The 15367-nt window shown below is 47.2% G+C and overlaps 1 protein-coding gene across 1 annotated transcript in view; it reads right to left on the bottom strand.

The window, feature by feature from the left end:
• PIK3C2B (phosphatidylinositol-4-phosphate 3-kinase catalytic subunit type 2 beta) overlaps positions 1 to 15367 on the bottom strand; it is a 1746470-nt gene that overhangs the window by 685869 nt on the left and 1045234 nt on the right. Inside the window, 1 exon segment of the mRNA XM_040339537.1 lies at positions 8559 to 8652. Coding sequence (XP_040195471.1) covers positions 8559 to 8652 — 94 coding nt within the window.

Raw genomic sequence — 15367 nt, 5'->3', positions numbered from 1 at the left:
CTAAACATTACGGAGGGCTAGGCCTTCCTGATGTACGACACTACTATTCGGCGGTCCACTTAGGAAGGATAATAGATTGGAACAGACATGGAGGGAACAAATTGTGGACACAGCTAGATCAGGCGCAGTCAGTGGCAAGGCTGGGAGGGTCCGTCTGGTGTTTTGATCAACTGCCTTCAGATTTGACCTGAGTAGTACCTGTCACTACACCCGGTGACAGGTACTACTCTCCGGATAGACACCTCCACAATATTTGCAACCACTCTCTCTTCCAGGGATTCCCCTGTCTATCCGATATTGTGTAATCCTGCCTTTCCTCCCGGATTAGACAAAACGGATTATAAGACTCTCCAGGCATCGGGTAGGGATCAGGCCCGACATTTTCTGACTGACAATCACTGGCCCTCGTTGGCCTCCTTGACTGACGTTAGTGGACGGTTTGGGCTTACCTTTTGGAAGGCAATGAGATTGCATCATTTCCTTCACTCAATACCTATTCCGGCACACCACAACCGTGACTTGACAACGTTTGAGGACTACTGTGGAGGGGAGGGGGTAGTGCCCAATGTTCTATCCAAAACATATGATGTGCTCAACTCCCCTGCGGAACAATTTGCAATTTTTACAAAAATGGGAAACAGAGCTGCAATGCTCGTTCACTAATGCCCAGAAGCAATCAATTATCGGGTTCTCCCTTAAGACTTCTGCACAAAGATCCAGAAGCTTAATTATACAATCCTGACCCGATGGTACTACACCCCCAGCCGGTTACATAGGTTCTTCCCGGCCACTTCAGACAGATGCTGGAGGTGTCAGGTGGAGAAAGGGACGCTCCTCCACCTCTTCTGGTCTTGCCCTCTACTGCAGCAATACTGGGCGACAGTCTGTATGGTCACTCAAAAATTCACAGACCATCAAATTCAGGACGACCCAGCCGTTATCTTGCACCATACCACTACGCTCCCTGCTCGGAGATATAAAAAATCGATCGTGAGACACCTCCTAAATGCGGCCAAGGCCTGCATTCCACTGCTGTGGAAGAAAACTTATCCTCCAACCGCAGGGATGTGGCTGCATAGAGTGGAGGAGATCAGGAGACTGGAGGACCTAGTCTGCTCGGCTCAAAACCAACAGGAACAACACTCCCGGGCATGGCTGCTCTGGGCCATGTTCATATACTCAGATGAAGGGGTGGCTTTGTAAGCCACTTGAGCGAAAGCATGGGATGAAAAGGGTGGCTGCTACAACTCTTCTACGTGGACCAAGCCCCTTAGGTTTCCCCTCCCCCTTTTTTCTCTCTCCCCCCCACACCGTCCATTTCCCAACTTCCTCTTTCTCTCTACTTCACTATGTTTCTCTTTTTCTCATCTTCCTTACTCATCGGTTTCAGGTATAGGGTCTCGAAGAATGCTAATTGAGGTATTGGTAAATAGGGTTTGGGCATCGCGAGCAGGCCGGGAGCAGTGTAGAAGTAGGATAATTTAGTTCCAACAGGCGAGACTCCTGTGATTGGGCATCTTATATAATCACAGACGGCCTTATAACCTACTATTGCACCAATATTACTGTTGATGTTGTGTTACCTAGGTACCTGTAAATGTCAGTTACTGTAATTTGTATTGTAATATACTTTCTCTGTACGCTTGTTCTTCTGTTTCTTTTCTTTTTTGAAAAAACAATAAAGCTTATATTTGAAAAAAGAAAGTGCCTGGTATTAAAGTGGTTAAACAAAAAAAATTCCATATGTTAAAGATTACTAGTATTTAGATGTGGTAGCTGCACTAGTTTTTAAGCTTCAAAGCTTATTTTCTTTTTTACTTGGTAATTCTGCAAATCACATTTCTTTCTCGTACATCACGGGACACAGAGCAGCCATATACATTACTACCTGGGTTATGCACCGCCTATTGGTGAATGGACACTGGTAGAATAACCAAAAACAGGAAGTGATCCCCTATATAACCCCTCACCCACAGGAAGTACTCCAGTTTTTTTGCCAGTGTCTAAAATGGTAGATGGTCATTTGTTAAGCTCTCTGTGAGCTTCCATGCTGTAATCCCACACAGGTTCTTAAAAATCAAGGGACAGCATTTCTAGATCGGATCCATTTAAAAAAGCTACTATGCTAAGATAAATGGTGTAACGGCACCCCAAATGGGACAAGGGGTTAACACCGTTTAGGATATTCCATTCCCGAACACAAGGCAGCTACCGACACTCCACAATCCGGCGAACACGGCCCATACAAATTCCCCCATTAACGAGACACACAGCTTTGTTTGAGGTTCAACAGGAATAGACCCTTTATTGAGAAATACAGCTCTTATATACACTTTAGGATACTGCAGTAACCAAATGAACAATGGCCCAACTCCACCCACAACATCACACAATGTTTACCCAATGAGCCCCAATACACATCCTCCTCAATACATCTTTTAGCAGACATCCTGACTCCGACTCCTGACCTAATTTACATGAGCTAATTAACTACAGCTGATGACTCATACACCTGACCTTTAGGCTGTCTGTTAACTTACAATACACATTTATCACAGTAGCAGACTTAATTACCACAATAGAATGCAATCACACCCCACCTCATCACAGCAAGCTTTATAGTACACTACAGCCAACACACAATATATATACAATACTGTATATACCGCATTAAATCTGACTAGCACAGACTATAGAGGGGTTCTCATTCACCATGTACCCCTATTAGAGACACAGGGTGATCTACACATAAGAGGCATCGGGGAAGCTGAAACAGGAGTATCTCATACTTTCTAAGAGCTTCTGGGTCCCACAGGCCCTTCCGTTATAACTGGTACCCAAGCCTTGAAAAGAAGATTAAAGAATCAACAAACTAGGTTTTGCCTGTAAGGCAACCTTCGGGTGCTGGACCCTGCGGAGTGGAATCCTGGACACCACAGCGCTAAGGCATTCCTGCAGGGTTCTTTATAGGTCCAAGGGATTGGACCCTCATGCTAAAAGGGTACAAAGTCCTTGAAGGTCCATGTGACAGAACCCGGTGTGATGGGTGAAGGCTGGACCTCTGGCTTAGGCTATTGTGCTGCGGGGGGAGTGGTAAGTGGCCCTGTAAAAACCAGGGTCCAATTATTATATATTCCCCTGCAACAATGTATTGGCTGACATGTTTTTTAAAAAAAGTTTTCATTGCTATGCTTGTTTTGCCAACTATATGGCATGGGGTTGCTGCTCTGTGTCTCTCTTCCCAGAACTGCACAAAGCCAAAGGAAGCTTTTAAAAAACGTTTTGCTTGTAATGGTTTTTTTGCCCACTACAGGTGGTAAGTGGTCCTGTAAAAAACCAGGGTCCAATTATTATCTATTTTTCCCTGCAACAGTGTTGCTGGCCGGTGGAGGGGACATGGAGCAGCCTGTCCTGGGACATGTGAGTCCAATGAGGTGATGCTACACACAGCCCAATTATGTTGCAGTAGCTAGAAGAACAGTTCATTGCATACGATTCTTCCAAGGGGGAATTATGGTACTAAGGAACATGTGTATTTGTGTCACAAGGACAATTACCATTACTTCAACAAGCTATGTCTTCCAAAGAAGCGTTCTAGGGTGGAGCTGCAGCAAAAAGGCACATGTGTTCCATCAGTGGCCCCTGTAGAGGCTAAAACGGAACTCTGCTGCAATAGCCTCTCCTGTAAGACTGGATGTCATCGGGCAATCTGAGCCACTGCGTCTGTCCGGCATTGTGGCTACTACCAGTACTACTACCTCAGAGTTTATTACTAAAGAGGACCTGGCATCAGCTTTGGCTTGTTTAGGGGGCAAAAATGCTGTAATGATCTCTTCTGTCACACAAAGTGGCAGGAAGCGTGACAGGTCCCCGTCCCCTGTTCCTCCTATATTGGAGCAAGACTGGGTTGACGAGATAGAAAAGGTAATGGCCGGTCAGGCAATTGATATCCAAGCAGAGAAATCTTCCTCGAGTGATTCAGAGCCTGAAGAGGCCCAGATCATATCAGCATCTCAATCATAAAAGCTTCTCATTCATTCTTTGTACAGATGGTCCATACAGCTTTTAAGTTACATCCAGTAGAGGTCCCTGAAACACCTTGTTCCTCCCTGGGTTCTTTGAAACCACAGCAGGGTACACAGGTATTTCCTTTTCACCCACTCTTGAAGCAGGTGACATATTCCAACTGGGAGCACCCAGACAGGATATTTGTGTCTCCAAAGTACATTTTCCCTGTTATATCCTATGGAGGAAAACTTTGGTAAAAAGTGGAGCATACCGGTTAGGGATGCAGCAGGTTTCCTCCCTGAGCAAGACCTTAACTTGTCCAGTGGATAATACACAGGTCTTTAAGGATCCTGTAGATAAGAAAGCTGGAGGCCTTGTTAAAAGGCATCCTTCGCCCTGGCAGGTTCCACTATTCAGCCCACAGTAGCAGCAATTGGGGTCTGTCAAGCCTTGAAGGATCAGGCTTAATGGCCCAATAGACCGGAGGATTCTGTTCAGGATAGAGCAGGATCTGCCAGGCGCTTTGCTATAAATGCCCTTAAAGACTCCATACAGCAGATCTCCCACATGGCACTTTTGTCTGTGCACATGCACATCATTTTATGGCTAAAAAGCTGGTCAGCAGAGCTCCCTTGCAAGAGGATGCTAGCTGGTTTTCCTTTTCCGTGGAGAACATTTGTTTGGGGATGATCTTGACAAGTACATCCAAAAGATATCTGGAGGAAAGAGTTCCCACCTTCCTGTGAAAAGGGTAGCTACACGGCCCTTTTTTAAGGTGCCACACGCTAATTCCTCAGGTTTTTCAGGCCCTAGGCAGTCCCGACGGCACCAGGGATCTGCTGCCAAAGGTAAACAGCAGGGCCAGGGCCAAAGAGGCCGTGGGTCCAAAAATCTGCTAATACTGGTACCAAACCTTCCTTGTGAAAGGACGCCCCCACGCCTGCGGGTGGGGGGAAGGTTGCTGCAGTTTGTGGGAAACACTAATTAAGGACAGGTGGGTCATCTCCAGTTTCTCAGGGGTACATGCTGGAATTACACTGTTACTCTCCTCAAAGATTTGTGAGGTCCAGTGTTCCCACAGACCTTTCAAGAAATAACTTTTTACTCTACGCACAAGACCGTTTAAGGTGGTAGGGGGTGATCATGGAGGTCCCAGTTCCGAAAGGGCAACAGGGTTTTATTTGAATCTGTTCATGGTTCCAAAGCCAAATGGCGACATAAGACCAATTCTGGATCTAAGAGCACTGTGAACCATGCTCTCTCAGTACGGCCCTTTCAAATGGAATCAGTCCGCTCTGTCGTGACCTTACTCCAAGGAGGAGATTTTCAGCATCCATAAAAAACAGTGATGCACACCTGCAAGTGCCAATTTTTCAACCTAGCACACATACTGGGTCTTCTAAGATATTGGGGGATCTTGATTGCAGGCTACTTTTGTAGCTAGTTTTGATAAGAAACATGACGTTTATGGTCCAATTCCTGAAACATCTCGGATGGATCATAAATTCAGAGAAATCGGCCCTAAAACCAGATCAAAGTCTGGAATACTTAGGCCATGGACACAGTCCAGGCAAGAGTGTTTTTGCCTCCAAGAAGGGTCGAGGCCCTAAAGCTGTAGGTTCGGCAGGATTGCCTATCAATGTGCTAGAGCTGCGGGCAATATGCCTCGCACTGAATTATTGGATGTCAAAATTACAGGGTCACCTGGTAAGGGTGCAAACTGACAATGTCATGGCTGTGGCCTGTGTCAACCATCAGGGTGGCACCAAGAGTCATCTGGCTCACATGGAGGTCAATCATGTACTGTCTTGGGCAGAAATGCATGTGCCAGTGCTGTCTGCCGTCCACATTCCGGGGGTAGAGAACTGTTAAGCCACCAACAGATAAATCCAGGAGAATGGTCTCTGCACTCACAGGTGTTTATGCAGATTTGCCAGCGGTGGGGTACACCAGATGTAGACCTGCTGGCATCCAGGTTCAACTGCAAGATTCAGCAGTTTGTATCCAGAGCAAGAGATCTACTTGCATTCGGGATAAATGCTCTGGTAGTTCCCTGGACTCAGTTCTCTTTGATTTGTGCATTCCCCCCCCCCCCTGATTCCTCTTCTGCCATATATTTTGGCAGGATCCAAGAGGAGATGACATCAGTCATTCTGATGGCTCTGGCCTGGACCAGGAGGGCCTTGTATCTGGAGATAGTGGGATTAGCAGTAGGCAAGCCTTGGACGCTTCCGCTGTGGCACGATCTACTGTCACAGGGGCCTATATTCCACCCAAATTTACATTCGCTGAATTTGACGGCGTGACTACTGACGCCAGGGTGCTAGGAGATCATGCTATCTACATTGGTGAATGCCATAAAGGCGGTCACCAGAAAGGTTGATTACAAAGTTTGGAAGGCTTACATTGCATGGTGTAAGGCCAGAAGTTGTCATCCTCATAGATATTTGGTAGAAAGAATTCCCTCTTTTCTTCGGTCAGGCTTAGATAAAGGATTAGCCTTGACAACAATTAAAGGGCATGTTTCAAACTCATCAGTTTACTTCCAGAAGCCTTTGGCTTCACATTACCTGGTCCGGACTTTTCTTCAGGGAGTGACTCAATTATTGTCTCCTGTTAAATCACCTATTTGCCCTTAAGATTTGAATTTTGTTTTGTTGGTGCTACAGGAGCAGCCTTTTGAACCAATCAACAAAGTTACGTTCTTTTTGCAATTACTTTGGCTAGAAGGGTCTCGGAATTGGCAGACTTTTCCTGTAAGGAGCCATATTTGATTTTGCACCATGATAAAGTGGTGCTACGTTCTATTCCATCCTTTTTGCCTAAGGTAGTTTCTGAATTTAATTTAAATTAGGACATTGTTCTACCTTCTTTTTTCTCTCAGCCTGGCTCGCCAGAAGAGAAGCAGTTGCACCTTTTGGATGTGATGCAGATGGTCGGAGTCTACCTGGAAAGGTCTGCAGGCATCAGAAGTTCTGATGCGTTTTTTGTTTTGCCGGAAGGCCCCAAGAAGGGTCAATCGTCTTATGAGGCGTCAATTCCACTTTGGATTCGCCAGTTAATCACTCAGGCCTATGGTATGAAAGGTAAAGCTCCTCCCTTTCGGGTTAGAACTCATTCTACCAGAGGTGTTGGAACCTCCTGGGCTTTTCCCCATCAGGCAACAGTGGCACAGATTTGCAAGGCCACTACTTGGTTTTTGGTACATACGTTCACACATTTTTATCATGTGGATGTTAAGGCAGCAGAGGACTCTTTTCCGTAGTGTCTTGCCGGCTGCTGTATAAACCTAATGGTGTTTTCACACAGTGTGTCTGCCTCCCCTCAACGCTATTGTTCTGGGACGTCCCAAGTAGTAATGCATATGACTGCTCTGTGCCCTGTGATGTACAAGAAAGACAATTAGATTTTTTCATCATACTTGCCTGTAAAATCATTTTCTTTGAGTACATTATGGGACACAGAGGCACCTTCCCTCTCTTTTTGGGAAATCATTGCTTGCTACAAAACTGGAGTACTGAAATTAGATTCCTATTCAAATTCTTGCACTTAGGGTTGGTTCACACCAGATGCAGTCTAGTGCATTTGAATTCTGCATTAAAAACTAGTGGCGCACCGAAATGAAAATAATTGTGTCAATACAGAAACCGAAAATTCAGGATGCACTTGGCCGAAAACCCGGTCAGTTAAAAAAAATATATATATGTTTTTAAATTTAATTAACCACTTAAGCCCCGGACCATTTTGCTGGTCAAAGACCAGGTCACTTGCGTGGCTTCCAAGCAAAATGTACGTTATTTACAGCGATCAGTGCTATAAAAATGCACTGATTACTGTGAAAATGACACTGGCAGTGAAGGGGTTAACCACTAGGCGGCGCTGTAGGGGGGACTGGGCTGTGTGTGACAGGACAGTGATCACCGCTTCCGAATTACAGGAAGCTGTGGTCACTGTCCTGTCACTAGGAAGACTGGGGAAATGCTTGTTTACATAAGCAGTTTCTGCTTCTTGCTCACCATCACACGATCACGGGTATGCTCGGAAACACAGAGCTCGTGTGCGTGCGTGCACAATGCCGGCTTCTTAAAGGGGACATTATATATATGGGATGCAATTTTGCATTGAAGTCATGGGGACGTAGCATGCCATTATCGGTACCTTTTTTTTTTCTATCAGAAAAAAAGGATTAACATGGATTCAAACTGCCCTGGTTCATTCAAGTGCAGTCAGTAAAAGTAGAACATGTTGCATTTTTTTCCTGTATGGAACATTTCTAAAACCGCAAAATGCATAAAAAAAATGCACATGTCCCCATTTAAGAAGGAAAAAAGGAGGGGGGAGCACACTGGAATGCATCAAAAATGAGCACACATAAATGCATCCAGGATGCAAAAATTGTGCTGTGCACTGGTTCGAAGTAGGTTGTCACTGTTGACCTTCAGTAAAATATGTTTCCATGTGTTGTGATACACTGCACCTTGTCATGAATTTATTGCAGCCTAAATCAAGTACTATCTGGAACTACACAATAGCATAGGTATCATACTGACCTGTACAAGCTGTGGTAAGTAATCCAAAAGCTCTGCATCAGATATGGAATCAATCCACTGCACAGCTGTACGTCTCACTTCTTGATCTGGAAATCTAATAAAAGAAAAAAAAAAGGAAGGGAGGGGGGGTTTAAACAATAAAAATTGTTGCAAATATTTATTGGCTTTATTTTGTATTGGTGCTAACACTGCTGTAGTGTGTTTTAACATTTCTATCTATCCACGTAAAAAGTGCTGGATTCTTCACTAACAATAATAAAAATAAGTCGAAGAACATACATATGTTCAGATGCTTGACATGTACCATGAGAGAAGATAAAGGGATTTTTATATACAGCTTACCTGTAAAATCCCTTTCTTGGAGTACATCACGGGACACAGAGCGGCATATTCATTACTATACGGGTTATATGGAGTACCTTCAGGTGATGGACACTGGCAATCTCAAACAGGAAGTCCCCTTCCTATATAACCCCCTCCCCTAGAGGGAGTACCTCAGTTTTGTAGCAAGCAGTATGCCTCCCAAAAATTCTCCCCATAAGAGGGGTGGGAGCTCTGTGTCCCGTGATGTACTCCAAGAAAAGGATTTTACAGGTAAGCTGTATATAAAGATCAATTTTTCTTTATTGTACATCACGGGACTCAGAGCGGCATATTCATTACTATACGGGATGTCCGAAAGCAATGCTTTAATGAGGGGAGGGAGACATCTCAACCCAGAAGACTTAATTCAGAAAGTAACCATTTTAAATCATAATAAATCCAAATTAAATCCAAACAAAAAGTAATTAATTAATTAATTCATTCATTAATTATTCCCGGGTGCCCCCGATCCCAAGGATCTTAAATTGCAGCCTGCAGGACCGCCTGCCCAAAGGCTGCATCGGCCCTTCTCCTGACGTCCAATTGGTAACATTTTGTGAACGTATGGACCGATGACCAGGTCGCTGCCTTACAAACCTGAGCCATAGAGATCTGGTGGTGTACTGCCCAGGAGGCGCTCATGGCCCTAGTAGAATGGGCCTTTACCGACAAATGTGGAGGCAAACCCCTCAAGCCGTAGGCTTGACTGATTAACTGTTAAATCCATCTAGCGATGGTAGCTTTAGATGCTGATCTTGGGTCCTTCTGGCAGGATGAACAAAATATCTGCCTTACGAAACTTTTCTGTAGCCTTAAGGTAGACCTTCATGGCCCTGACAATATCCAAGGTATGTAGTAAGCCCTCCTCTCTGGAAGTGGGCTTAGGAAAGAAGGACGGCAGGATTAAATCCTGGTTTAAGTGAAAACTGGACACAACCTTAGGCAGAAAAGACGGATGCGGACGGAGAACCACCCTATCTCTATGCAGAATGAGGTATGGTTCTCTACAAGACAAGGCTGCCAGCTCTGACACTCTTCTAGCAGAGGCCATAGCAACCAGAAACACTAATTTTCTAGTGAGTAACACCAAAGGAACCTCCTTCAGAGGTTCAAAAGGCCACTTTTGTAGAGCCGACAAAACAAGATTCAAATCCCACGGACAAAGCGGAGATTTGATTGGGGGATTAATGCGTAAGACCCCCTGCAAAAAAGTTTTAACCAAAGAGTGCGTGGCCAAAGGCCTCTGAAACCACACTGATAAGGCAGAAATCTGTCCTTTAATAGTGCTTAGGGCCAAACCTTTGTCCACTCCTAACTGGAGGAAACGCAACACCCTGTCAATGGTGTATTTGCGAGGGTGCCATCTTTGGGACTCACACCAGCCTACGTAGGCTCTCCAAACCCTGTAATAAATTACTCTGGAGACTGGCTTTCTAGCCTTAATCAGAGTAGAAATTACCTGGCTAGATAGGCCCCTACCCCAGAGAATCAGGGATTCAGCCGCCAAGCCGTCAAATTTAGATGCCGTAAGGCAGGGTGGAGTATCGGGCCTTGAGAGAGTAGGTCTGGACGAAGTGGACGGTTCCCCCACTGACATTCTCATGATCAGTGAGTACCACGACCTCCGGGGCCATGCTGGGGCTATCAGAATGACTGGTATGTTCTCTACCCTGATCCTGGGCAGCAGGCGGGGCAGCATCTGTAACGGGGGGAAGGCATACAGCAGACTGAACGGATGCCAAGGACAAACCAACACATCGGTTCCACAGGCCAGAGGGTCCCTTGTCCGGGACATGAACTTGCTCAGCTTCCTTTTGAACCTTGATGCCATGATGTCCACATCCGGAGATCCCCATTTCTGGCAGATCTCCTGAAAGACCTGGGAATGGAGGGACCACTCCCCTGGAACCAGCTGCTGACGACTTAAGAAGTCTGCCTGTAAATTGTCCACCCCTGGGATAAAAATTGCCGAGATGCATGGTACATGTGCCTCTGCCCACAGGAAAATTAAGTTCACTTCCCTTTGGGCGGCTCGACTCCTTGTGCCCCCTTGGTGGTTTATATATGCCACCGTCGTGGTATTGTCGGACTGCACTCTCACCGCAGACCCCTGTAGCTTGGGTGTCCAGGCTCTTAAGGCTAAGCGTGCAGCCCTGATCTCCAAGACATTGATTGGCAGCAGTCTTTCCGACTCTGCCCAAACCCCCTGCTGGATCTGCCCGTCCAAGACCGCTCCCCAGCCCAGCCAGTGGTTACTAACTTCCAGATGATGGGACTGAACGATTTTCCCTTTAGTAGATTCCGAGGCTTTAGCCACCATCAGAGACTTTGCCGGACCTTTGATGAAAGGGTTAAAGGAAGATCCAGGGCTTGTGGATCTTTGCTCCAAGCTGACAGAATGGTTGTCTGTAGGACTCGAGTGTGTGCCTGAGCATATGGCACCGCCTCGAAGGTGGCCACCATTTTGCCCAGTAATCTCATACACAATCGGATAGTTGGCTCTCTTTTGCTTAGCACCAACTGGATCAATTCTTTGATCCCCTTGAATTTCTCTAAAGGGAGGAACACCCTTTGTTGTTCCGTGTCTAGCAGCATGCCGAGGTATTCCAGCCGTTTCGTGGGCTGCAAAGCCGACTTTTCCTGGTTTAAAACCCAACCGAATACCTCGAGGTACTGAACCGTAAGGGTCACTGCTCGACTCAGGCCGGGGGCAGAGTGATCTATGATCAGGAGGTCGTCCAAATAAGCCAGGATCGAGATTCCCTGAGTCCTTAGATTGGCTAAGATGGGGGCCAGGACCTTCGTAAACACACGGGGGGCCGTAGCCAGCCCGAAGGGGAGAGCCACAAATTGATAGTGACACCCTGCGATTGCAAAGCGCAGGAATCTTTGATGCCCTTGAAAAATTGGAACATGAAGATATGCGTCCTTTATGTCTATCGAGGCCAAAAAATCGTCCTGCTGCAAGGCTGCGGCGGCAGAACGTACGGATTCCATCCGAAAGGACCGAATCCTCAGGTAAGAGTTTAGAACCTTGAGATCCAGGATGGGCCTTACATCGCCGTTGGGCTTTGGAATGATAAACAGATTGGAGTAAAAGCGCTCCTGAGCTGGCACCTCCATGATTACCCCCTGGTTTAGAAGACGATCCAAGGCTGCCAGCAAAGCCGCCCCCTTTACCGGATCGTTTGGAACTCTTGATTCCTGAAAATGAGGAGGGGGAAACTCCCGAAATTCTATCTTGTAGCCAGTCGCCACCAAGTAAATAACCCATTTGTCGGGGATTTTGGCTTCCCAAACTTTTGCAAAGAATCGAAGCCTCCCCCCCACCCGATTGAGTGGGGGCACCCCTTCATAAAGCGGACTTGGGAGCTGGTTTAGTTGGTTTGCGGAACCATGGTCTCTTGCCACCTGTGTCCTGTCCCTGCGACTTATTACCAAAGTTTGACCGTGCGGGAGGCCGTCGATACTGCCTGGGGGCCGAGGACCCTGGGGCCGGAGATTGCTGCCGCTTAAACGTAGGACCTCGAAATCTCTTTTTGACCGGTAAGAGAGTACTCTTACCACTTGATATTGTCTGTATGTACTTATCTAGATCTTCCCCAAAAAGCCTTCCTCCGTGAAAAGGAAAACCCGCTAAGAGCTTCTTACACGGAGTCTCTGCTGACCAATTCTTTAGCCACAGGAGCCTTCGCATATGTACCAAAAATAACGACAGACGGGAAGCCTGTTGGATGGAGTCCTTTATGGCATCCACCGCAAAACACAGAGCCCTAGGGAGGTCGGCCAGATCTTGTGCTTGCTGAGCCGGAACCTCCCTTAACATCTGCTTTGTCTGGTCCTTTAACGCCTGACAAATGCCTATCGCAGCAACAGCTGGTTGCACGACTGCCCCTGCCGTAGCAAAATAAGCTTTCAAAAGGGTTTCTAACCTCTTATCGACCGGATCCTTTAACATCTGTATGTTCTCTACCGGACAAGTTAAAGACTTATTTACGCAAGAGACCGCTGCATCCACAGCGGGAAGCACCCATTTCTTTGAAAAATTTTCCTCCATGGGGTACAGAACAGAAAACCTCTTTTTTTTTTTTGAATCAAAAAGGTTTTTATTGCTCACACAACACATTGACACGAAAAGGATGACATTTTACACTTTGTAGGTAAACATGCGTAACAGCAAATTTACAGTTTAAACAGTTTAAACAGATGCACTTCTTCCCACCATAGTATTCCGTTGTTGTACTCACACATGAAACCCGACCCCCAGCCCCGAGCTCCTATCTCCCCCCTCGATCCATTTCTTCTCCCTCCTCACGGTCTCCAAAGTTACTAGGCCACGAACCTTGCTTATTTTTTCCCCTACCTCTCCAACCCCCCAAGTAACCTTGCTTTAACTAGCTCCAAGGGGCTTAATCCGGGCGTTGCGAGCCATGGCTCCCAGAGTTTAAGGAATTTCCCTGCGTTCCCCCTGTGCTGGTAAATGTACTTTTCCATAAGCATTGTCCTACCCACATGTTGTATCCAGGTCTGAACCGAAGGGGGCCCCCTTGATTTCCAGTGTATAAGAATGAGTTTCCTCGCCTGGAACAATGCCCTGGCTAACGCCGCCCTAGTGGCTTCCTCCTCTATCACTCCCTCCAGAATGCCCAGCAGGCAGCAAAGTGGGTCCAGTGGGACATTGGTCTGGAACACCGAGTTTAGGGTCGCCAGGACCCCCGCCCAGTATCTATGCAGCTTGGGACAGCGCCAAAGCAGGTGGACCAGATCGCCCTGTGCCGCCCTGCACCGCCCACATAGCGGGTCCGGAGCCCGGCCCATTCTGAAGAGTCTCTCTGGAGTGTAGTGCACCTGAAGTAAAATGTAGAGCTGGGATTCCTTTTGTGACACGTTTAGTGAGCAGGTATTCACCGCCTGTAGAGCCTCCTCCCACATGTCCCCCTCAATAGGCCCCAAGTCTGCCTCCCACCGTTCAGCTACCCTCATGGGATGCCCTTCCAGGAATGAAGATAGGAGCATGTTGTAGCAGTGTGAGATCATGCCCTTGGTGTCCTGCGCCTGACATAGTGCCCGGAAAACCGGTGTGGGGGACTGAACCCAGTCAACTGCTGTCCCCTGAGCCCTCACTGCATGTTGCAACTGCATGTAATAAAACTGCATGGTGCGGGGTAGGTTAAATCTGATTTGTAATTCACTGAAAGGTAGCAGGGTCCCCCCCCTAAAGACATGTTTAAGATGCGTGACCCCAAAAGCACTCCACCTGTGACCCTGTTCAATTTTGGCCAACTCCTCATAGGAATCGTTCCCCCAAATAGGGCTAAATTCAGTGAAGCCCCCAACATCCTGCAGCTGTCTGGCCTTATTCCACACCTTTTGAACAAGAGCATAAGTGGGCATGCGTTTATTGGGTTTGTGAAACTTGCGAGCCTCCAGCTCCTCAGGTATCGTGGCTACCCCAGCTCCCTTCAACATCAGCCTGGCCGCCGAGGTCCCAGGTTGCGACCCTGTTGCCCCTATCAAGTGTTGGAGCTGGGCAGCCAGGTAGTATATCCAGGGATTGGGTAAAGCCAGCCCTCCCCCCTCCTTTGGGCGCTGCAGCTGTTCTAATTTAATCCTGGGGGTTCTGGTATGCCACAACAACTGTCTGAAAAGAGAATTGACCACTCGGAATATTTTAAGGGTAATCACCATGGGCGCATTATGCAGGAAATATAGCAATTGAGGCATTAGTATCATCTTGATGAGGTTAGTTTTACCCGCTTGAGACATTCTCAGTTTATTCCAAATTTGTATGTTGTCTCTAAATTTGGACAGGAGGGGGTGCACATTCAGTTTGCAGTAGTCAGTTATTGTGGGGGATATCCAAACCCCCAGGTATTTAAACGATGTCACTACAGGTACGGGACACACATGGCCACTCCCGCCTTCAGGTTCCCCATCTAGAAACATCAGGGCGGACTTAGACCAATTAATCGTGAGCCCCGAAAAGCGGCCAAACTCTGCAATAATGGCCATGACCTGTCTTAGGGATCCCTCTGCATCCTCCAAAAAGAGGAGCATGTCATCCGCATACAACATAATTTTCTCGCGGACTTCGCCATATCTGAACCCCCGTACCGCCTCGCAGTTCCTTACCAGAACCGCGAGGGGCTCTATGGCCAGAGCAAACGCAGGGGGGACAGGGGACATCCCTGCCTGGTCCCCCTACCCAGAGCAAAAGCTTGAGACATCCTATCCGCCATACGTATGGCCGCCTTTGGTGTATCATACAGGAGCCAGACCCACCCCAGGAACCTAGGGCCAAAACCAAATTTGGTCAGTACCGCCCAGAGGTACCGCCAGCCGACACTGTCGAAGGCCTTGTTGGCATCAAGCGACAACAGAGCCCTACTGCCAGCGGAGTCCGATGGGGTCTGCATATTCAAATATAGCCGCCGGAGGTTCGTCGC

The sequence above is a fragment of the Rana temporaria genome, chromosome 2, assembly GCF_905171775.1.
Source record: "Rana temporaria chromosome 2, aRanTem1.1, whole genome shotgun sequence".
Lineage (NCBI taxonomy): Eukaryota > Metazoa > Chordata > Amphibia > Anura > Ranidae > Rana > Rana temporaria.
Note: the sequence above shows the minus strand (reverse complement) of the source record. Positions and strands in the feature narration are given on the sequence as shown.